The 23,623-nt window shown below is 35.5% G+C and overlaps 1 protein-coding gene across 1 annotated transcript in view; it reads left to right on the top strand.

Annotated features, from left to right (window-relative positions):
- The window catches only part of LOC140169154 (MAM domain-containing glycosylphosphatidylinositol anchor protein 1-like), a 105,700-nt gene that overhangs the window by 47,025 nt on the left and 35,052 nt on the right, over window positions 1-23,623 (top strand). The window contains exons 4-5 of the mRNA XM_072192411.1: window positions 13,344-13,367; window positions 16,827-17,000. Coding sequence (XP_072048512.1) covers window positions 13,344-13,367; window positions 16,827-17,000 — 198 coding nt within the window. The remainder of the gene's footprint in view (window positions 1-13,343; window positions 13,368-16,826; window positions 17,001-23,623) is intronic.

Here is a 23,623-nt window from a genome sequence, read left to right as displayed (position 1 = left end):
ATTGATACCAATTTGTTAAATATTATCTATCTGTCAAAAGTTGGTGTTGGGTTTTTATGTAAGTTGTGTTTTTGTTTTTTTACAGTTTACGGTTTATTTTTGCGCTGTGCATACACTACGCGTTTAACTTGATAGAAACATTAACTTGAAGTATTTGGACAAACATGTGACATTTTCTACTTAACTTGCACTATTATTAAAGGTTACTGTCTTATCCTTTATACCCAAAGCCCAAACAATGTGTCTTCAGCAGTAAAAATTTTTTTTTTAAATTGGTTGGGCTGTCCCTTACCCATTGTTTTTACGGCTTTGGACACATTATTTGGATGTAAGGGACGCACCAGTGGTGGGTTACAAAGCATAGTATTTTGTCTAGGTATGTATAACCAACAATTAACAATAAGAGGACATTCCTGAACCTCGTTGACTTGGAGATGATTTGAAATGACCGCCAATTATGACTGTTTGATATTTAATATTTAGCAATGTGGAAAACGAGACGCACGTAGAACCGAAATAAGGAGCAAAGTTCAACAAGCTTCTGGATATCGTTTGAAGTCAAATGATATACCATTTTAAAGCTTATGATATATATTTCTAACACAATTGACCAGGACCGACATTACGGCTGGTTTGTGGTGGACGGTCACATATAGTAATTGTCCCTCGGATGGTTCTTGAATTTAGTGTTGCAGAGGACGTGTTGTCGCGAAATTGTACTAAAAAAATAGGAGACTGATGGTCTAGAAATGATTTCGCATTTTGATAACAACTTCTAATTTATTTTGAAAATGAATACTGAGCACATTAATGTTTTCAGAACCGGTTTGGCAATTGTATGACAAAACATAATACCTTTTAAATGGGAGACATGTGTTTTGAATCAGCTTGCCCACAAAGTATACATAGAGTACCTTCAAGCAAACAATATTAAATCTTCTTCCAAATGCAATATAGGATCCTCTTGGAATGGCCAGAATTAATAGTGTTGACCTTTTATCACATTAATTTAACAAAAAGTTTATACTGCATTTTGATGAAGCAGTCTTGCCCATATTCACTGAAAACCGATGGGTACCAATCATTTTGATGCAGTCTGTATTATTAGATCAGATCAATATGAGTGTCCCCAATGTATGAGGTATCTGATATATTATTATAATTGGCAGACCCTGTGTTTGCGGGGGGGCAATGGGTTCTTATTACTTAGAGACCCCTGTTACGGAAGCTTTTTCTTTCTTTTAAGATTTCTTTTTCCCGCAATACCTGTCATGGTTAGGTTTTTTAGAGCTAGGTTAGGGTTTAGGGTTAGGGTTGGGTTTTAGGATAAGGGTTAGGGATTAGGGTTAAGGGTTAGGGTTGTGATTAGTGTATTACCGCCAATTATGGTTGCAGAAATAAATACGCGATCCGGAACCACTGCGAATTGTGGGATTGATAGACATTGGGATAATGGTTGTATGATTTCAATTGCAATGTTCATTAACGTTTAATAACAAAATAATGAATACCATTGAATAAAGAAGGTCTCACCTCAAATTCAAAATAATTTTATTATAATGGGCCCTGTTTTGAATAACTTACATAACTTTCAAAAATGAGCATAGTTATACGATACATGGGAATGAAGTTCTACACGTACACTATCACAATTTAACTTGAAATTACAAAGGCAACTTAACATGCATAAGCAGAAAAGTCAGATCTCAAGTCTAGTACTAATGGATGAGAGGCAGGGTAGACAGTAACGATAGTTTATCAAGGTATCGTAGACACTAGGATCCACAACATGCTCATCTATCAGGGACACAGTTCTTTAACCCCAATACATTTGTACAATCATTGAATGACCTTTGAAAACTTGGGTACTAAAACTCATACTCTGCAGCTTAATGTTAAATTTTGCACTATGATTGATTAATGTAGGTCACTGAACTATGCCATTGGGATGAGGCCATTGTGGTCCATAGTGAGATTGGCCTCCGTTATGGAAAAATTATCCATTAAACATGACCAGTCATAAGACCATGGCCGATAAAAATGAATTAAGTTAACTGCTGTCCACTTATGAATCTAATGTGGATGTAATTATTCCTTTGGTTATTTCGCTGAATGTATATTTTATTAAGCATCACACTTCCCACCCCACGCAGCATACCACAGGAAGGAACAAAATAAAAAATGGCAGTTTAATGTTCTAATCAATGGAAAACACGGCGCTAGTTCTCTTCTTCAAGAACGCTTTGTATACATATCAATACAGTAAGCAAAATAATTAAGGTACCAGTTATGTTCAACCCTGTATATCCTAAACAAAGACAGATATGTCATAATTGTAACCAGCAACCAATAGCTGCATCTTTTAGCTCGAATTTAAGACCTTATTCGTTGAAGAAATTGTTCAAGAAATAAAGACACGACGATCCAAAAACCCAAGGAAGATGCAAATAAAAAACTCCAGTATACTCCATTGCATGCCCTATTGATTTGTATAGAAAGCGTTCTCGAACAAGAGAACTAGCACCAAGCTTCCATTGATTAGAACGTGTTAAAAATAGCGTCATGTTTTCATTGATTCGAGCACAATGTGCAACTTTTGATTTCGTTTCTTCCTAGGTTTCAGATCGCCGTTTCATTATTTCTCAACTTATTTCAACAAAATAGGTCTTAAATAAGAGGTAAAGAGTACATGTATTGGCTTATTTTGACATATTTGTCTTTGTTTAGGATATACAGGGGTCAGCTTAACTGGTACCTTAATTCTTTGGCTTACTGTAGGGCTCAAGTGGAGCAAACAGCATGCAACTTCCCAATTTGCATCTTCTATATTCTTGACCGATTACAACGAATGAGATCTTAAATGCGAGCTAAAAGATGCAGCGATTAGCTGCTGGTTCTAATTATGACATATCTGTCTTTGTTTAGGATATACAGGGTTGAAAATATCTAGCACCTTAATTATTTTCCTGTCTGTATGATATCAACTTGGAAATTGCACATCAGGGCATTGTTTCGGTTAGCATATGACATTGGGGATAAACATCCATTTCTTAATTTTATTTTCAGATTTACGGATTTCTTGATAAGTGCATACTACTACGAAAACCCCTTGACCTAATGTATTAACTAACTACATCGTAATGAAACATCGAAGGCTACTACTAAAAGAGCTATTACCTATTTCAAATGGGTTATCTCTGCTATTTGCTGTAAGCAAAAGTAATAATGCTTTTATGAAACAAATAAATAAAGATAAAGCGTATATTGGAACTAACCCTAACAGGCTACTTAACACTAATATGTCTGAAGGACTTGAGATTCTTGCAGACATAGAAGCGATACGAAACCTATGCATTGAATATTTCCATTAAATTCTAATGGATCTTCCATGAGATAAACATCCTTTACAACCGTAAGAATACTACATCATTAGAAGGCAGAGACAGTGCACTGAGGTGGAGTTTTCTTTTTTGTAGTAAGAACCCGTAATAATATTCATGTAGAGTTAATAGATATCTCAAAAAAGTGAAATTTCGGAATATCCATAAATACTTTATCACCCGATTACTTTAGGGCTCGGATAGCATCGTTTGCACAGTATATTTTGCGGGTCATGAGAGCACATCAGACTTATCGAATTGCATTCTGAATACGAAGGATATCCTTCTGATATAATTTTTTTTAATTTTCGATATAATACAAATTTTAGTCCAATTAGTATTTGTGCTTGAAATATCCAAGAACACTTTCAGGTCAGCGAGTGATGAAACGTTCACAGGTTGTGCCCCCAAAGCATGGGACAATCTTCTCATTAACATAAGACAGTCACCATCAATTCGTGCACTTAAAATGCTATAAAACACATCTGTTTCCTGCATAATCATGATAATTCTTTGCCTGATCTACATTTCATTTGTTCTTGTAGTTCTAAGATGTATTGCATGTTGCGTCTTAACTGTAGGTTTAAGTTGTATTTCATTATAAGCGCTACGAGCTTGTTTAAGGAAGAGCAAATCCAAAGGAATCTACAATATAATGTAATGTAATGTACATAATGTTTCAAAACATATTATATCGCTAACACCTCATCTGCTTTGAACATCGGAGTAGAGGAAATTATTGGTGACACTTTGACAGTCAAGAGGAGGTATCAACCACGTCCCATAATGCAACGCGGTTATACTAGCCATCTACTTCACAAGTAAAACTGCAGTATCTATCAATAAATAACAAAAAATGTAGCAGCATGTAAACTGATATTGGACTCTGTCATATTGCCATAAGCTTAAAAAGTTACCTTTTCAGAGTCTGTATTGAGCAGCGACGTAGCTTGTGACGCCATCAGGGCGTCTTCATTCTGCGTACGATCTGCTGTCACTACCCACCGGGTGGTCAGGCGACCGGAGTGTAATCACTGCGCTGAATAAAGACGCCCTGGTGGTGTCGCAAGCTATGTCGCTGCTCAATACAGACTCTAAAAGGTAACTTTTTAAGCTTATATCAATATGACAGAGTCTAATATCAGTTTACATGCTACTACATTATATGTTACTTATTGATAGATACTGCAGTTTTACTATGTACATGGTGTCGCATAAACAAATACCCGGCGAATGAATTTGGATGTAAGTCGAGAAATAGACATCAGAATCCAAACATCTAAACTTCAGCGTGTATCCCAACATATTTTGCATCTTATATGCCAATTTGACTGGAATCGGTTGACTGATTGTAAAAGAAATGAGCGATTACATAACGCATGCGTCAATTCACTTCATTCCAAGTTTGAAAGAAAGATCATTCAACACAATGTGCACTAGTGGTGAACTGTCAATATGCTTCATATTTTGTTCTGTGAATTTTTTTTTTGTTCTTTTTAAACATCCTCAGGCTGACTGATCAGGCACTGAGCTATTGACCTGTGACACACTTGATGGTTCGATGCAGCAATCATGAAAATACCCCGACGACTCTCCTGTGACGTCATACCATGAAGTGTGTTACAAGTCAATAGTTTAGTGCCTGATAAGTCAGCCTGATGATGCCACATGGATGAGACGCGATACTGTCACTATCAAAATATTAAGTCCAGATGAACAGATTTAATACTCATTTTATTATACTCATATTTCACTTGCAAAACTTTTCTTTGAAAAGATGTACTTGAATATAAGCATTCTTGCTCTGTAGCGCAAAGCATCATGGTGTACCTTTGTAACTCTTCCTGTCTCTCACGGTATTACGTTGAAGCTTTAATACCTCCTGTGGTGACACTTTCTTTCTCTCATCGTAGATACGTAGCTGTGTCATGTCAAATATCATTTATTACACTACGATTCTTTGCTATACTGATATATACATGCAGTGAGTCAGGTGTTGTCTTCTACCAGATGTTTACATTAAAGTGATGCTGTGAACAGTTCCGTTTTGCAGCTTTTTCCTAATGTAAAAAAGAGAATGTGATGATAAAAAACAAAACATGTCACGTATTTTGACACCGTTGTTCTTCCTGGTTGAAGGTATACGGAGATGTGCCACCGTTTGGGGGTATCTTTTCAGCGATTTCGGTATATCGAAGGGTGAATTTGCGGTGTAGATCAATGCTCCCAATTTGATGTATTTGATCAAAAGTGGCCCTAAAAGTCTGCGTGGCACATCCCTGTGCAATTCTTTTCGAAGACCCCCTCCCCTCCCCTAGCATTTTGACTTGGTAGGTTTCTAGTACAAATACAGTATCTACTAGTAAATTACACCGCATACAGCCTGTCTCAAAAAAATTGTGCAAGAGAAAGGCGCCCTCTTTGGCAATTAGAAAATACCGTCGTGACATCATGCTTACATCAACGTCACGGGCGCAGTCTTAGCTCTCAAATGCCGTTTGTTCTGTTCAATTTGCTTGTTCCAATTACGAGATATGTTTATTTAACAACGAAAGGGTAAAATCACAATTGTGCCACTTTTAATAGGGAAGAGAGCTGTACATGTAAATCAATGATATGTGATGTTAATGCGTCTAATGCACTCCCCCTTTCAGAGCGCATGCATTAGACGCATCAACATCAGCGCGCGTGCATTATTTGGTCTAATATCTCTCCTAACAAGTAATACGTGTTCATTAACCTATACGCAATATTTGTTTTTCTTATAACATGTCTTAAGTGACTTAGAGAACAGTATTTACCATGATAAAATCATGGTAAATATGCACATGTATGTAATTTTTACAGCAGAATGTGAAATATTTATTCATCTTTTAATCTCTTTTAAGTGGAAAAAGAGAATCATCATACCTGCATCATGATAAAACAGTAAAAACAGTAAAAAAAAATTATTGTGTAATTGATGCATTCTTTTGATTTCACGAAGGAACTCTTTATAAATTTGATGCTATCACTGTTACATGTGAAGCCCTCTTGCCTCGTAAAAGTGGCACAGTTGTGATTTTACCCTTTCGTCTTTAACTAAACATATCTCGAGATTAAAACAAGCAAATTGGACATAACAAACAGCATTTGAGGGCTAAGACTACGCCCTTGACGTTGATGTAAGCATCATGTCACAACTGTATTTTCTAATTGCCAGCGAGGGCGCTTTTTACTTGCACAATTTTTTTTGAGACAGGCTGTATACTGCCTTTTTACATTTTTACTACTCAAAGTACAACAAAGCATCTGTTTGTAGTTCACTAAGCTAAGCATATTATACTATGTATTTACTTGAGCGGACCCCACAGTATCGGTGATAACAAACCATAGCCTATTTCCTAAGATACCGAGAAAGTTACGGGAAAATGTCTGTAATATGCGCAATGCGTCGTTATTCTAAAGACTTCACAAAAGGTAACACAGTCGTTATAAATACGTCTATAGATTCAGAACTAATAACCAGTTTCACAATATTTTAACAAAGAAAGGAGGATGATTTATTTATGCGCATTTTGTTACCCCATTCGTCCAATACGTTCAATATTAACATTACAGCAGTTTTGAATACCCGCATTTAAAAGTTGCAGCTGATTTGCATTGATTGCTATAAACTGCAAATTTTAATTTCCGATATTTTTCTTAAAAAGCATTACTGTGTTGTTAATATCGAACGACATTGGAAAAATGGGGTATCTAAATGCGTGTGAATACACCATCCTTTACAACGGCTGCGGTACTTTTTGTGAGGTCTTTATTTCTTTTAGAGTAGTCAATGGCCATCTCACGAGTATGTCAATGCCTCGAAGAAGAAGTAGTGCTGTAACAGGATAGCAATGTGGCTACACTCTTATATTCCCCAACGTAGACATTACGTCATCATAACATCGCTCCATAGATTCAAGGAACAGGGATAAAAATCCGGATCGTAATTCTGTAAGAAAATCACATTATGCTGAGTAGGTCGTGTGTTTTGCTCGCACCTGTTGGATAAGTAATTAAACAAATGCACAAATATGATGCAAACAAGCAAAATCGGTCGGAACGCGGAAATATTAAATTTTCAGTTTCATTCACAAAGCTGGATTTTGCAGAAAACCCAATTGAAATATTGAACAACTATTTCCAAAGATATGAGCAATTAAAGAGTTTCCAAAGCAACAAGGAACAAAAGGAAATATTTCCTTCGTTGGACAATATCTCAAAATCAATATTTCCGAGTTCCGACTGATTTTGCTTGATCGCATCACAAATGATGAGTGCAGTCTGCTAATAATTCTGGGCGGGGTATTCAAACAGCCACGATATGTGTGTAAACACATTTATATGGTAATTATTCCTGTTATATCACTGCTCCTACGGCGAATTTAATAGTTGGGTTATTGTTATTTTATTTATGCAAAATGCTGCCTTCCGCACATCTTTAGAAACTTAGAAACTCTTTTGAGCTGAAAGTGAGAGTATTCTTTTCATCTTTTTTAATATGTGAAAAAGACTAAGTGAAAGATGACGTCATACACAACAAGAATTAAAGGGCGCTTTACCTCTAAGTCAATTTAGGCCAAACAAAAAAATTATTTGTTTCATCTCCCATTGGGAATTGAAAATAAAATGCGGTATGCGGTTATTTATTTATTTATTATAATAAAACAATGCCAATTTGGGGTATTGTACTATATTCCAAATGTAATTTGATTGTTGTACATGTAGTAGGGCCTACAGAATAGTATTGAAATGGCATTTCATCCTACATTACTTCAATTTCATGGGTTTCAAAGATTCATGTTGCGTTTAAGCTGTATGAGTCCATTTTTGAAGTTGCTGATTTGATCGGAAGCAAATTTGAAACTAAACATTAATATTTTAGCAGAGTTTCAACAATATTCGTTATAATGAAAAATAAGAAACAACATTCAAATTCTTTAATTTTTCATGAGCAAACGCGCAGCATAAATCTAATGCACGCGGGGGACATGAGACAAATCTTTTTTTATTATTATTTGGCCTTAGTTGAGACATTTGACTTAAAACACCCAACATACCCATTGAAATTAACATTCATCGTTTCCATTATAATGCCTGGTAGACTTCCGGAGAGATGATGCGGTTACATACTTGAAATGTATTACTTTCAAAAAGTGCATTTCAAGGACATACAGTGATATTGAAGAATTTGTTTGATCCAATTCATTTCGGAAAGATTAAGAAATTTTATACTTTTAAAATAATTCGACCTCTGTATTTTTGAGGAAAGAGTTTATCACTTTGCTCTCGCCTTGACAGTGATAATTAATACCGTTTGGACTTTAACCATGCAAACAGAAATAATTTATCAAATTCTATGCACAGGTAGAACATTACAGGTCCCTTTTAATTATAACCATTTCTCTTCGGAGTTTTAATTCCTAAACGAATTATTAACATGTCCCTGAGGGGACATCAATTTTGCCTTTGAGCCAGGGCCAGTACGTGACCCACATGTTGAGTGAATTACATCAGATGGCGGTTTAGTACAGCTTTCCAGAAATTGACCTTCGTCTGTGGCAAGTAGTTGTCGAAAATATTTGTAATATTAATAATCGGGCAAACCATACAGAACATAACCCCGGAACATAATACACAAATCGTGTCAAGAATATTGTAACAACGCGGAAGTCATGGTTCTCTCACACAAAAGATAAAAATCTTCTATCTCATATACTGGACATAAACATAAATACTATTATTATAGACGCATATGTTTTATCGGTATCCTCTTAATTTCTTTCATCTTTATGTAATATGTAGATTGTAAAGCATTATGTTGTCGAGAAAAAATTTCGTAGTCCATTATGCCTAAAAAATATGCAACCCTCTTGGGTTTCCAGCCACAGCGCTAAATGCTCAAATAAACCACCAAACTACTTGGCATAATCGCAGGGCTATCAATAGCGTGCGTTCGTTATCATGGTTTTAGTGAAAATAAATTACTCCACTACCTTACCCCGGGTTACGACTGATAATGGTAGGGGGACTTGTGAAGTTAAAGTTTTTATATAATTATATAAATATTTTGAACTGGACTACAATTGGTATTTATGTTACGATAGCCATAAATTATGCTGTGAAAGTCACTGTTTTGTAGATATTTGCAGCCGAAAATCAACTTTTGCCCTGTGATTGATCCTCGTTTGTTTGTTTTTGTTTTTTGGGTGTTTTTTTTTCAATATCGTGAGGCACTCACATAAGATGTTACATTGGTATTATGTGGGAAAATGTTTGTAGTTATATTTAAAGTACTTCTGAATATGAAAATGGGGTTGCCACAATATACCCCTCCTTTCGGGAAGATGTGATATAAAGACTGCAAAAAGACTATGAATATCACGTGATCATGATGATTCATTGTAACCAACACGCATTGTGGGATTGCGTGACTGATCTACAAACACGTGACCTTGGGTGACCCATCAATTATCTCATACAACCAAAACCTTGCCAGTCTTTCGCGTAAACCTTTTCCTGATAAAGAGAGAGTGCGCTTCTAGCATCGTATTAGAGGTGACCATCAAAGTAGAATAATTCTGCCTTCCAGTCGAGTTCCAAGTATATCGTCGGCAGAGTGCTACACTTTCGTAAGTGCAGAAGAATGTAATAGCTGCCATTTGCAACATTTCAATAAATGTACCTACACTAATAACACTAGAAAAACACCCAACTACATGTAGGTGATATTTTGGATTAGCTTAGTGGCCATCAGGCAAGTAATACAGAACATCAACACTTTACAATGAGGGGATGTACTGCAAATAATAGGTGTTTTACAAAAGGCAGCTATTACATTCTACTGAACTTACGATAGTGTAGCACTCTGCCGACGATATATTATATGCTCTGTTAGTTACTGCAAGATGCTGTCTTCTACTTTGGGAGTAGACTGTTTACTTGCCGCCCATTAAGGTGGTACTACACCCCCTGATAAATGTTGCGACTAATTTTGCATTTTTCTCAACAAAAAAAACCACATTGGTAACAAAAGTTATGTAGATTTTAGGGGCAAGGAATTCAATTACTTCACTGAAATTTTAGTGATTCAAGACAAGTTGTTCATTATATATGTTAAGAAATGAGGTACATTCTAGCGCTATCTCTTTTCCTATCATAAATAACGTACCGCTTGTCTTGAGTCACTCAAACTCCAGTGCAGTAACTGGATTCCTTGCTCCTAATATACAGAACTTTTGTTACCAGTGTGTTATTATTTTTGAGAAAATGCAATTTATCAAGGAGTGTAGTACCACCCTAAGGTTATTTACTTCTATACTATATTTCTACCTTTGAAGCAGGCTGATTCAAAATACCAGCCTCAAAAATGGAAAAAGACAGTATCTTATATAGTAATTATTTGCAGTTACTACGTATTTACTTGAGATAGCATCAAGGTAGACAACGTGCTGATATCCGAGTCACTGTGAACCAGTTTCAAACACCCAGATATACGATTTTATTGAACCACTCTGCAACAATCACAGCTGTGACCAGAATATTTTAAGGCTTATTTCTCCCATTATGAAGCCCCCAGGAGCAGAGGGACACAACATTTGAGGAAAGTTGAGTTATCACGAATTTTATTGGACAATAGTGTTGGGTTTCGACCGCTTACCTAAATTATTATTCCAATAGTTTTTGCCCTTCTGTACTTTAGGGGCAACCCGATTCAAAATTCAGATTCAACAACCTTTATTTTCTATTCTTTTACATTAAAAAATAGTGCGATTTAAAGAAAACAAAATCACTTTTTCAAATATTTAAAGTTGTTTACATCAAAGTAAACGAGTACACGTATTCTCTGCGCATGTGATAATGTGTATGGCGTAAATTTTGTACGCGTAACCAAGCGTAATGCCTTGCGTAGAATGTGTTACGGCGCTTGACTTGTTACTGCAGAATAAAGGGCTTTCACGTGATGTGTTATATAACAAATCAGAGAGCGCGATTCTGAATAATGGGTAGTCGGGGTAATAGAATTGTAGATACAGCATGTTTCAGCATCTGTTTACGATACATTCACAGATATTGCATTTTTAATTGCAGGACAAAATTTCTTATCACTATTCTTTGCTCATCATAAAGGATGTACAAAAATTCGACTACCTCGCGATCCAAGAGTTGAATGGAACAGTTTGACATACGCGTAGCTTGTTTTCATGTATACAAGCTGTAATGAAGCGTTCCCGCACATTTCCGGCTTTAATACATCCCTGCACTCGCATCAAAACTTTACGAGACCCATTAAGACGGTAAGGGAGCACAAGGTTGAGCCACTCGTTTAAAGCATCACTGCAAGCCGATAATAGCATCAGTGATGTTTCCCAATTCTCTATTGGTTTTTTTCTAATTATAACAATTACAACGAAAGCAGTGATTAACAATCACAGTGTAGGGTGTCTCAGAAAGAACTGTACCTTGGGATTTTTTATTATTTTAATTCCAGAACTATTCCGTTATGTTTCGTTGTGGCCTTAAAATCCTCAAAAATGGAATTCTCTGATGTTATATTTATTTAACAGATAGCCTATGCAATTTTTGGACAATCGGGTATTTTACTCATCGCGCCCAATTATCACCATTATGACATATATTTTGTTTTTGTTGATATGAATTTGTAATTTGATTTTATAAACAAAAGTGTATTGTTGTTGTGATTTTTGCGTGTTTTTTGTTTTGTTTTATTGTTGTTATTGCCGTTGCTTTTGTTGTTGTTTTGTGAATTCGTAAAATCTCGCCATCCAAATATACTATTCATGTAGTACCTCTAAATAATCTTACGTCAAGCCAACTTATAAGGGGGTATTTTACAGGGAGCGTTAAGTTGGTGCAGAAGGGTGTATCAATGTATCTGATCCGAGGTGCTTTTATATGAACGGATCAACATGAATGGTTGTTATATTAATTGAGTGTGTCGTTTATTTTATAGGTTGCTGATAATGTTTTACAAGGTTCTAACCACTAATTATCTATTTAAAACACGGTTTTCAATGGAAAAATAGCTCATTTGGGGCAGAATTTTCTCATATTCAGAACTCTCACAGTTAAAAGCCACCAATATCAGGTGAAACCAGATGATTTAGATCCCAAATGATCAAACAATCAAACATAGGTTGACCTGAGACTTTTCTTGTTTTAACACCTTATAATGTCATTGCGCCCTCGAACCTGATAGTTACTATTAGGTAGGGTGAATATATAATAAAAGGAACTGATACTGTGCGGATGAATTTTGGTAATAGTACAACAAAAATTTCATATAATGAGAGAAAATATACCATTCATTTCGAAGCATCAAAACCCTTAATGTACTTTTTGGCAACATAACGTGGGTCAAATTCAGTGACTTTAAAGCAGTCTTTTCAGATGCCACGCAAACAAATAGTTCATCATCGTATTTCCGTGCATCACCCAGACCTATGGTTCTTGTCTGGCTTGTCCTTTCCATAGTTTATCTGTTCCTTTTTGTCTCATTGTCTGCATAATGTCGTTTTTAACCATTATGATTATTTGTTTCAGATTCCTGCTCATTAGGCAAAAAAAAAGTTCGTCTCAAAGCTTGCGCGCGCGTTTGTAAAAGCCCACGATTTGACAAAAAACAAATGCGGAATTTTTTTTTATTTCGAACAAAAATTTTTTTTTTTTTCCAGAAAAAATCAGAGAAAATCAGACTTTTTCTCAAAATACCATGAAAAAAAGTCGGGAATTAAAAAAAAATCGCATTTCGCATTTGTTTTAAATTTCTCGTGAGCTTTGAGACAAACCTTTTTTTTTTGGCCTTATCATATGTTCTTATTTATCCTCTGAAATAATATAATGGCAATTGATTTTAGTGAAAACAATGACAGAAACAAGTTCGTCATAGATTTATTTCCGATTATGTTTTTTCCATAGACAACAACAAGCTAAATATAATAGGTATGATGATATTATGTAATAGTAATGTCACCTGCGATTTCCATTCTAAGGAATTTCACAACTGCTTATGGGTGTATCCATGGTATCGGAGCCGAGGTGCTTTAGGGAACGGATCAGACATCGATGACGTATTGTAAACGAGAATAGTTTACCTTAGTTTGGCAAGGAAAGATGTGGGGGTTATCTTTGTATTATAAAAAGAAGGGTAACATAATCAATAAGAATTATGACTTAATAGGCAGGTAGCGAGTGTGTCAGCCTTCTGGTTTCATTTATAGGACGTCATCGATTTATGGTGAGTTCCCTTAACACTTTAGGGTCGTTGCGGAGAAATTTTATAAGAAACGAGCTCACACCTTCCTCACAATGCTCCAAGACAAAGATTCGAATCACTAGAGCCTCAAACATATTTTTGAACTTTGATTGTTGAATGGAGGGAAATAAACTGTACCACTGACATTGGCACTATTTTAGCACATGGTGAATATTTCAAAACCACTTCTAGTTGGCCCTTTTGCAAAGGGCAGGTACGAAATCTCTTACCGGCCAACAGAGTCGCTTCTGTGCCCTCCAGTACGTTACCAATATTCCGGATACACTCATACCTATTATGCAGCTCTGCCATTCCAAGTAAAAACTCAGATTCTGCAAACAACTTACGAAGCAGATATTGCCTTTTTACTTAGGATTTATGTGCTTTTTCAATCACTCTGTTCTTACACTGCGAAAGATGTGGTCCAAAGTTTGTTAAGTAAAAGCTTTTATATTAGTTCCGAACTATATACTAAACAAGATAGGTAGTTTTGCGAGTTGAATAAATTTCTAAAAATCGCTTCGTTGGACGATTGGATTTGTACCAACAATTTATAGTCAACAAACGTATACAAGCTTAACTGTTGGTTAAAATATACTAACTGTATACTATCAGCTCAACGTTGGGTATAGCAGTATCAAACATTATAACAGTGTAACATTAAAAGGCAGTACGTGTAAAGAAAACACAATACACAATATGTTGAATTTTACCTTGCGTCAAATACGAGTCCATCTTTTTCCAAAATAAACGGCAGTTTTGGGAGGGCAGTACTTTGGATACAGACATTTGGTATAATTATAGAGTACGCATCTCACACGCTTTTTAGGGTTATAGGTTGCGGCAGGGAACCTTCTTCCCACTGTGTAGCCCTTTTCCCTTTCTTGTCTTTTCCTTTTAAAATGCTTTGCCTACTCTGTAAATGGTGCTTTATAATTCTCAATGTTGATATTTATGTTTAGGATTAGGATTGGACTAAGGAGAATACCCTATAATTCCACAAATTCAAATGGCTTAAAGGGCTGGGGTATGAACGTTTGGACAGTATTTATTTTGGGACATCAGAGCACATCAGACATATCGAATTGCATTATGAATACGAAGAATATCATTCTGATATCAAATAATTTTTAATTTTTGAAATTCGCAATTTAATACACATTTTATGGCAAATCATTAAAAATTGATATTTTTGATATTTAACAGTACTTGAAGTAAACTTTGTAAATCTGATGATTTATACTTAAAGTGTATGTAGGTGGGATGAAAAGCCGACGATCAATTGACAAATTTTGACCTTTCGTATTGAAGATATGGATTTTTTTCCCAAAACACCAAAAAAAAATTAGGTCTTTTTGGGAAAAAAATCCATATCTTTAATACGAAAGGTCAAAATTTTCAATTGACCGTCGGCTTTCTCCCCTGCTACATACACTTTAAGAATATATCATTAGATTTATATAATTTACTTCGAGGACTGTTATATATCAAAATTTGAAAAATATCAAATTTTTATAATTTGTCATAAAATTTGTATTATATTGTGATTTTCAAAAAATGAAAATTATTTGATATCAGAAAGACATGCTTCGTATTCAGAATGCAATTCGATAGGTCTGAGGTGCTCTCATGTCCCACATAAAATACTGCCGAAACGCAATAAACGCTCATTTTAGATCCCTTAATTGTTCACAATTCATTCTGTTTATTTCTCTATTGTTCTTCATAATATTATTTTCCACAGGGTATGTCAAATTAAGCGACGACTTTAGTTCTTGTTCTGAACAGGTTGTTCATGACAAACACACAACTTTTAAAAATAAAGTTCTAGAGTGCGTGTTAAAATGCCTACTGTCATGACCGTGTACGTGGGTGGTGTCGGCAACAACTCTAATAATTCAATGCGACTGGTGAAGAAGCCTATTAAGGCTTTATTAAAATAAACCTTATCTTGAAAAGTGTTTGATTGTTGGATCGGGTTCTTTTGTCAGGAACACAGGCTAATTAAATCTGACACATACAAAATGTGGCATGTGTACTAATTAATATAAAAGATCTTATTTTTTACTTGGAAAGTAAACCTAGCTAACCTTTTTCTTGTTTAACAATCTTGATAATTGCCATGATTGTAAATTGCCATGATATCGCGAGGTCTTCCAGTCGCATCAAATGTTATTGTGGTAACTTAAAAGTATGGCCTTTGTTAATGTTGATTTTGAAACGAATTTTGGCTCCAAAAAGGTAATATTTTAAGTAAGGATAAATTTAAGACAACAAACACCAAGTGGTCTATTCGGGGAATTTACCTTACTTTTTTTTTTTATAAAAGACCATACTGATCTTTTATCTAATCCCATTATTGACCCACTCGTTACCATGGCTACGATATAAAAACTATCCACATTCTTTCCCTGCAAATCCTGTAAAACAACACCAAATTTTCTGCTCAACTTTTCAAACCTTTTATAAGTGTTAGTGAATTTTTATCTTTCTAAAACCAGCTGGACACTTACCTATAGAAACCGTCAACTTTTTGAACATGCAAAAAAAGGTTTGATGACGTCCTATAAAAGAAGTCCGTTCGTGAGGAAGCTGATCCCCTCCCCTCCCTGACACGTAAAGCAATAGAAATAAATTAGTTCGATGTTTCGATCGACCATCGATGCTTAGTCGATCCTTATTATTTATGAAATCAATTAATTGACTATTGTTACTAGTCATAATACATGGATCTGTAGTTGTTCATTAAAAGCAGCATCGACGGTCGATCCAAAGATCGAACAAATTTGGTTCTGGTACCTAAGTGTGAAATGCTGAAAATTTCAACCCAAAAAGGGTTATGTTAAGTAGTTTCTTACAAACGTAATCGGGCTTTTTGACCCCCGACCCCGGAAAGGATTTTTGTTGATAGGACATCATCGACCTTTTAGTTTGTTCCCTTAAACAAATGTGAAATATGTTGCTGTTACAATGCGGAGTTTGTAAACACTGCTTACTCTATGGCTAATTTTATCTCTGTACTTTTCTCCATGGTGCCACAAAATGTATTCTATCATATCAAGATTGTGACAGTGTGTTCTGTGATCACGCTAACAATATAGTAGTAAACAATTTTATTGTACGTTTTGTTTAATCCCAATATATAGTGATCTCTTTTGCCGAACACATAGCACTCAAAGATGACCGTTTCGGCTGGGCAGGGAACCTAAATAATACCTTTGATCTGGAAATAGAGAATATTAATTCAGGAGATGATGGAGTGTACAGATGTCAAATTGCTGGCACACAGAAGTCATGGAATATTACTCTCAAAGTACAAGGTAAGGCGATTAAGTTTACAATGGTACTATTGAACGTATTGTGCTACACATTATCAAGACAACGACACCTCAGCATACTTCCAAGAATGCACCAAAATGATTTTCGGTCTGAGGCACCCTTACGTATAGTGAATTCGATGTTATCGAACTAGTATCGCCATGTATCCTAAATTTTACCGGGGTTATGACCAAAATTACAAAGCTTTCTTCAGATACCAAAATTTCATTTTGAATGAAGTTCAGTGGGGGTACGGCTGCCAATTTCGGGTCATCCCCCTTTAATATTACTTTAGGCAAGATTATGAATGTTTTGAGTAGTATAAAATAGACAAAAATATGAATCAAATACTGGACTCACCAACGAATTTTCTAGTAACGTTGCGACCCGTTCACCGGGTCTTCATCAGACTGCGCAGAAACTTGACTGATGGTTTGGTCACGTGACCAAACTCATCGCCTGTGTCTGTCTGCAATCATAAATTGAAAACATTACCGCTCTTTTCAAAGATACTAATCTTACAGCTTACAGGTGCGAGTGATCAGCATGATATGGTTCAATGCATAGGTACCACGTTAACGTTGAAGTGCAGGGCGATATAGTCACAGATTGTATTCATCTATAGTAGCCTTACGTCAATTCACTTCTACAGCGAATAATATCGTTGTACAGCGTAACTCGCGCTGGTTCAACATCAAAAACATTTCAATTCAAGTCAACTCAATTCAGTTCCGCTACAAATTGCTACAAATACAATATACATGTACAGCGGGTTAAACGCCGGGGTTAAACGTCATGCTAATGATGTGCTAATATAGGATTACGATGTCCCATATAGATTAAATGGGAATAAAAAATTTAAAATGACAGCGTTAACTTTAACATATCAAATTATATTAGTCTCACGGTCGGTGATATCTAGAATATTATACATACAACATTGAGACGTAAAATCCCCAAATCGTTTTTTTATTTCGTCTTGATTAATATGATCTGCTACACATCGCGTCACATTTTTCTACGTAATACATACTAAAAGGTTAAATATGTCATTTTATCATTACAAAGAAGATTACCTTTATTACATGTGATTAGCCTAATTTTACCATGTGCACTCCTATTTACGCTATTGTCAAAATTACACCACATTTCGCCATACTGCATTCTAGAAACGCTTGCTGTTAGAATAAGAAAAATTTTAATGCTAAATTATTGCACATTCTAGGGAAGCGTGGTTACCGTTTTGAAATAACCGAGTGAGAGGGTTTTCAAGAAAATATTTTTCCTGTCAAAACTAAAGCATCCTCTATATAAAAGAAAATATGAATATTAACTGCACATCATATATAACGATTCGTGATACCCAATTGTGGCACATCTGATGTCGTTTACGAGGCAGAGAATTTTATTTCAATTTTATATACGCCAAAATATTTTTTAATTGAGCAAGAATAAGGATAGAAAAAACGTTGAAAATTCTATGTATAAATAACATTAGACCCGGCAAAAGATTACTGTTTCGTTTTTATGGTAATCTAATCTTTTATTTCCTGAAGAAACATTTGGGGTCTAAAATGGATTTTTTATGTAATTGATAAAAACATCGAACGTGTATACAAGAAAAATGGTAGGTTCCTCTATAGTATTTTACTGACCATGGAAATGTACTGACACCGTGCGAGCACATGTCAAAATCGATAAATGTATTGTCTATATAGACGCGCATTTATCATGTTTATTGTCGGATTAACAACAATTGATCGCTATTAATACACATTAATGTTTTTAGGCAAATAAAATTCCAAAATATGGTACGTTTTCTGCTTTTGCTTGTCACGTGGTAGGCCTATATTGAAGTTGCGATTATATCTTCAAATAAGTTTCAAATGGATTCCATCAAGACAAGTGGCCGAGTGGTCTAAGGCGCTAGGCTCATAGAGCATATCCAAAGCGGCGTGGTGCGCCGTGAGTTCGAACCCGCCTCTACCAAACTTTAAAAGAAGTAAAATTTAAATTTAAATTTAACTTTTTTTAAATTTCATATTGGGGAAATGTGACTGGGAGAATTTATGTATGGCGTGGAGTGGTGTGTGTCAAAATAATGCTACCAAACGCTACCACATTAATCGAAAAGAGTTGGTACCAATTTGTCTAAGTAATGTAAAACGAGCACACACCTGAAAGTCAGGCATTCCCATGATGCATTGTAAAAATATGGAACTTTGCTGGGAGGTTAAGGGATCTGGAATTAGCGTTTTGAGCGTTTCGACAGTATTTTTTGTGGGACATGAGAGCACATCAGACCTATCGAATTGCATTCTGAATACGAAGAATGTCTTTCTGATATCAAATAATTTTCATTTTATGAAATTCACGATATAATACAAATTTTATGACAAATTATTAAAATTTGATATTTTTCACATTTTGGAGTTATAACAGTCCTCGAAGTAAATTTCATAAATTTAATGATATAGTCTTAAAGTGTATGTAGCTGGGAGGAAAAGCCGACGATCAATTGAAAATTTTGACCTTTCATATTGAAGATATGGATTTTTTTCCAAAAAGACCTCATTTTTGTTGGTGTTTTGCGGGAAAAATCAATATCTTCAATACGAAAGGTCAAAATTTTCAATTGATCGTCGGCTTTTCATCCCACCTACATACACTTTAAGTATAAATCATCAGATTTATAAAGTTTACTTCGAGTACTGTTAAATATGAAAAATATCAATTTTTAATGATTTGCCATAAAATGTGTATTACATTGCGAATTTCAAATAATCAAAATTATTTGATATCAGAAGACCATTCTTCGTATTCAGAATGCAATTCGATATGTCTGATGTGCTCTAATGTCCCACAATAAATACTGTCCAAATGGTCATACCCCTTCCCTTAATCCATCTCCTTTTTTATACAATACGCATATTGTATGGTGGGAAAGAATTTCGGTCAAACTGCTAACCGGTAGAAAACCACAGGATCCACATATTGAGCTAACCGGACTGCTCATGGAACATCAATAAACATGATAAAGTCAATTATGTGTATTACATTTACAACCATTTTGCACATCCAGTCGAATCGATTGTACTCAAAATAGTGTGTTATGAGGCACTGGAGCAAAGTATGTTGGGAAGACACGAATGTCTGCTGTGATACGCGCTGTATGCATTCAATAACCACATTGATGAGAAGCAACCAAGACATGAATTATAAAGTAGGAATGTCAGCCCAATATCGAATTCTTTATAGAAAGTCAATCTCCTTTAAGGAGAACACATTGATGCGCGATTCAGCGTGCTAAAGACACATCTAAGGCACCTTATCAAGGGAGGAACGACATTTTTCATCGCATGCTCTATGTCCCTTACATCTCTCTCCGTTCTCCGTTAGATTTCACAATATTGCAGTTCAAATTCCGAGATCTAATCTTGTTATTCATGAACGGTCCTTCATTCCATATACAACCCGCACAAGGAATGCCTTCTCATCTTACATTCCACGAATTGTGAAACGGGTCAGCTTCAAAAAGGAGGTTAACAGCATCTTGGCGCCAACCCGTCAGCTGTACCGTAATGATAAAAAGTTGATAAATGCCTTGATATGTCATGAAAAAAAATATTACCAACATTCTGCTGAATCTTTGCAACCAGAAATACTTTTTTAGCATATTCATTCCAAGAAAACGTTTATATCCTTGGTTTGAATACTTGTATATTACTAATACTTTAGCGAAATAGTATCTGTAAAAAAGAGACCCTTGCTTTTGGAAACATCAGCGAGATCAAATTACCGCGAAAAAGTAAACGCAAAAAGCGCATACACGGATTCTGTACCACACCCTCCCTAAATGTTTCAACATTAAACACACGGCAAGACCGAGGTGCCAACCTTTATAATTGAACTTAAATCCCAGATGTTCTATAACATGCGCATGGAAATTGGGTGATCAAGATACACGGGGTGTTTTGTTTTATGGTTTGCTCTTGCAAAGCTAAATTGCATTGTCTTATTTAGCTTAAGGATTCACATATTTAACCTTGTTTTAAAATGTTGTTCAAAGAACACCTGCTTATTTACCGACACCGGTGGTGCAGGATAATCTTGTAGCTGCGACAAAGCAGTAGTTTGTCATTATGTTACCGTAACAAATGCGTGGTCATTTTGTTTGCTACTATACGGTGTATCATGACCGCCAATTTTCTCTATAAACAAAATTAGAATGATTGATTTGTCCAACGTAAATATTGTGTATGTGATGAAATAATTTATCCTATGTGAATTATCTAGTGCAAAATAATTACATATTTTAATGCAATAACTTCTCCATCACGACGAATTTCTTCAACATAATTGGCAAATTAATTTGCCATGTTGGAGACATTAATAGATTGTGCTGGAGAAATGAATGCATTATATTTGCGAAATTAATTCGAATTTATGAAATCATCGGAGAAATTATAAACATTTTTATTAATATTCGGTTTGTAAAAATTAATTATTTGAATAGAGAGATTATGCAATTGTGAGTCCAAAATTCATTTTGAGTATTTGGCAGTCACTGTACTACTGTGATATGACTGTGTGTGTGCTTATCACTACCAAACCAATGTTTAGAAACACGCGCGTATCTTCTCCCGTACTGATATACAGGGTGTCCCAAAAAAGAGGCCCCTCATTGCGCCCTCTTTTTCTCCTATTTTTGGAAAGTTGATCAAATATATTTTGGTGTGTAAAGAAACCTCGAGTAGTTAGCTTTAATAAACCAAAACAATTATATCAATCGGCTCACAACTTTTGAAGATATGCTCTTGTAAAGAAATGTACCCGTTTTTCACTCTGTCCACGGAGAAGGTTTGGCTACTTCAAAGATTGAAAAGGAGTACACATACCATGCATGAATATCAAACATTCCTCAATGACAACTTTATAAAATAACTTTATTTATGGAATGGGCTTTATCGGTGGGTTTATGGGCAATGGATTTTGTTAATAGTGTCATTAATTTGTGGGTAAAATAGATGCCGAATGGGACTTCTTTTGCTTTAATTGCAATTACTTATTTTTTCTTGGTTATTTATGGCTTTTTGTTTTATTATGTTTCTTACTTTCTTACTTTGTTGTTTCTTGCTGTCTTTTTTTTAGTTACAACATAAGTCATTTCTCTTTTTAGGATAAAAGTTAGCCCTAAAAGGCTGTTTGGTTTGTCTTTGGTTCTTCTGAAGTGAGTTTACTGTACTGCTCTGCCCTCTACCTGGTTGCCTCCTTGGCGAATACAGGTTTCAGCCCTGGTCCTCATTGCATCAATTGCGTTGCGTACCATCCTTGTGCGCCGGATACTTGTGAATGCATTCAGTAATACGTTTGCGAAGATCTTGGATTTTGCCACAAAGGACAAAAATCAAGTGGTGTGAGGTCTGGTATTCGTGCAGGCCACTCCACAGCATGAGCCATCCCAACCACTATGTTTGTTATCCGTGGACAGAGTGAAAAACGGGTACTTTTATTCAAAAGGGCATATCTTCAAAAGTTGTGAGCCGATTGTAAAAATTGTTTTAGTTTATCAAAGCTAACGATTAAAGTTTTCTTTACATACCAAAATATATTTAATCAACTTTTCAGAAATAGGAGAAAAATAGGGCGCAATGAGGGGCCTCTTTTTTGGAGGGACACCCTGTATCAACATGGAGTGCCGTACTCAAGAAATACAGAATAACCATCATTTGCATGTTTATTGCCATATGAATACTACCTACATTGGGCGACTGGAGATTTATATAATTCACATTATGTGTCCGTTATGCATATGTTAGGGAAAACTGATTACAATTCGTGATTGTTTTCGTAATTTCACAAAAGGGGACCACCAGGCATACTTGATAGTCAAAAACGGGTCGGTTTCGCTGGTAAGAAACAGGTTGATGTCAGTATAATCTCCAATTTCGTAGTAATTTAGTTAAAAACCTACCCATCTATACATTTTCTGCGTTAACACACTGATCTAAGTGTGAAGCACTCCGATAATTGGCAATGTTCGGGAAGTTCCCAGCGGCATATCTGTAGCGGTATTGAATATTGACAACACTATGGAACAAAACGTGTGAGTAAACTATAAGGAAGAATCCACTATACCTCATTAAAATATACAATCCTTAAAAAAGTATGACATATATATAACGCATGTTCAATACCTACGGGGATGAAGTACGTACGTCGCGAACTATGCAAAAGTGTTAATATGGATTTTAGAGTAAGTACGTGAGATTCAGAGCAGTAAATAGGCAATTTACCCTATCCGTGTAGGAGTTATCATAGTTATAGAAAACCATAAATATGAGGGATTTCTGCGCAATCGTTTCGAGTGCGTTTAAAATCATTGAGAAAATGGTGTTTTTGGCATGCATTGTTTTGAGGGGGAAAGACAAAACTACGCTAAATAGCTAAAACACTGCCTTCCTAAGCTATTGTACATAATTGAGTATGTTGTGGGTTATCAGTTAACATAGCGTTCATGGTGATAACTTTTTCATTTTTTTTTTAAATCATGCCTATAATTACGCAGCAATCATCCGTGACTTCGAACGTTTTCGTCTCTCAACATCTGATACGTCACTACAAC

The sequence above is a fragment of the Amphiura filiformis genome, chromosome 14 (assembly GCF_039555335.1).
Source record: "Amphiura filiformis chromosome 14, Afil_fr2py, whole genome shotgun sequence".
NCBI classification, from domain to species: Eukaryota; Metazoa; Echinodermata; class Ophiuroidea; order Amphilepidida; family Amphiuridae; genus Amphiura; species Amphiura filiformis.
This window is presented reverse-complemented; position numbering and strand designations above follow the sequence as displayed.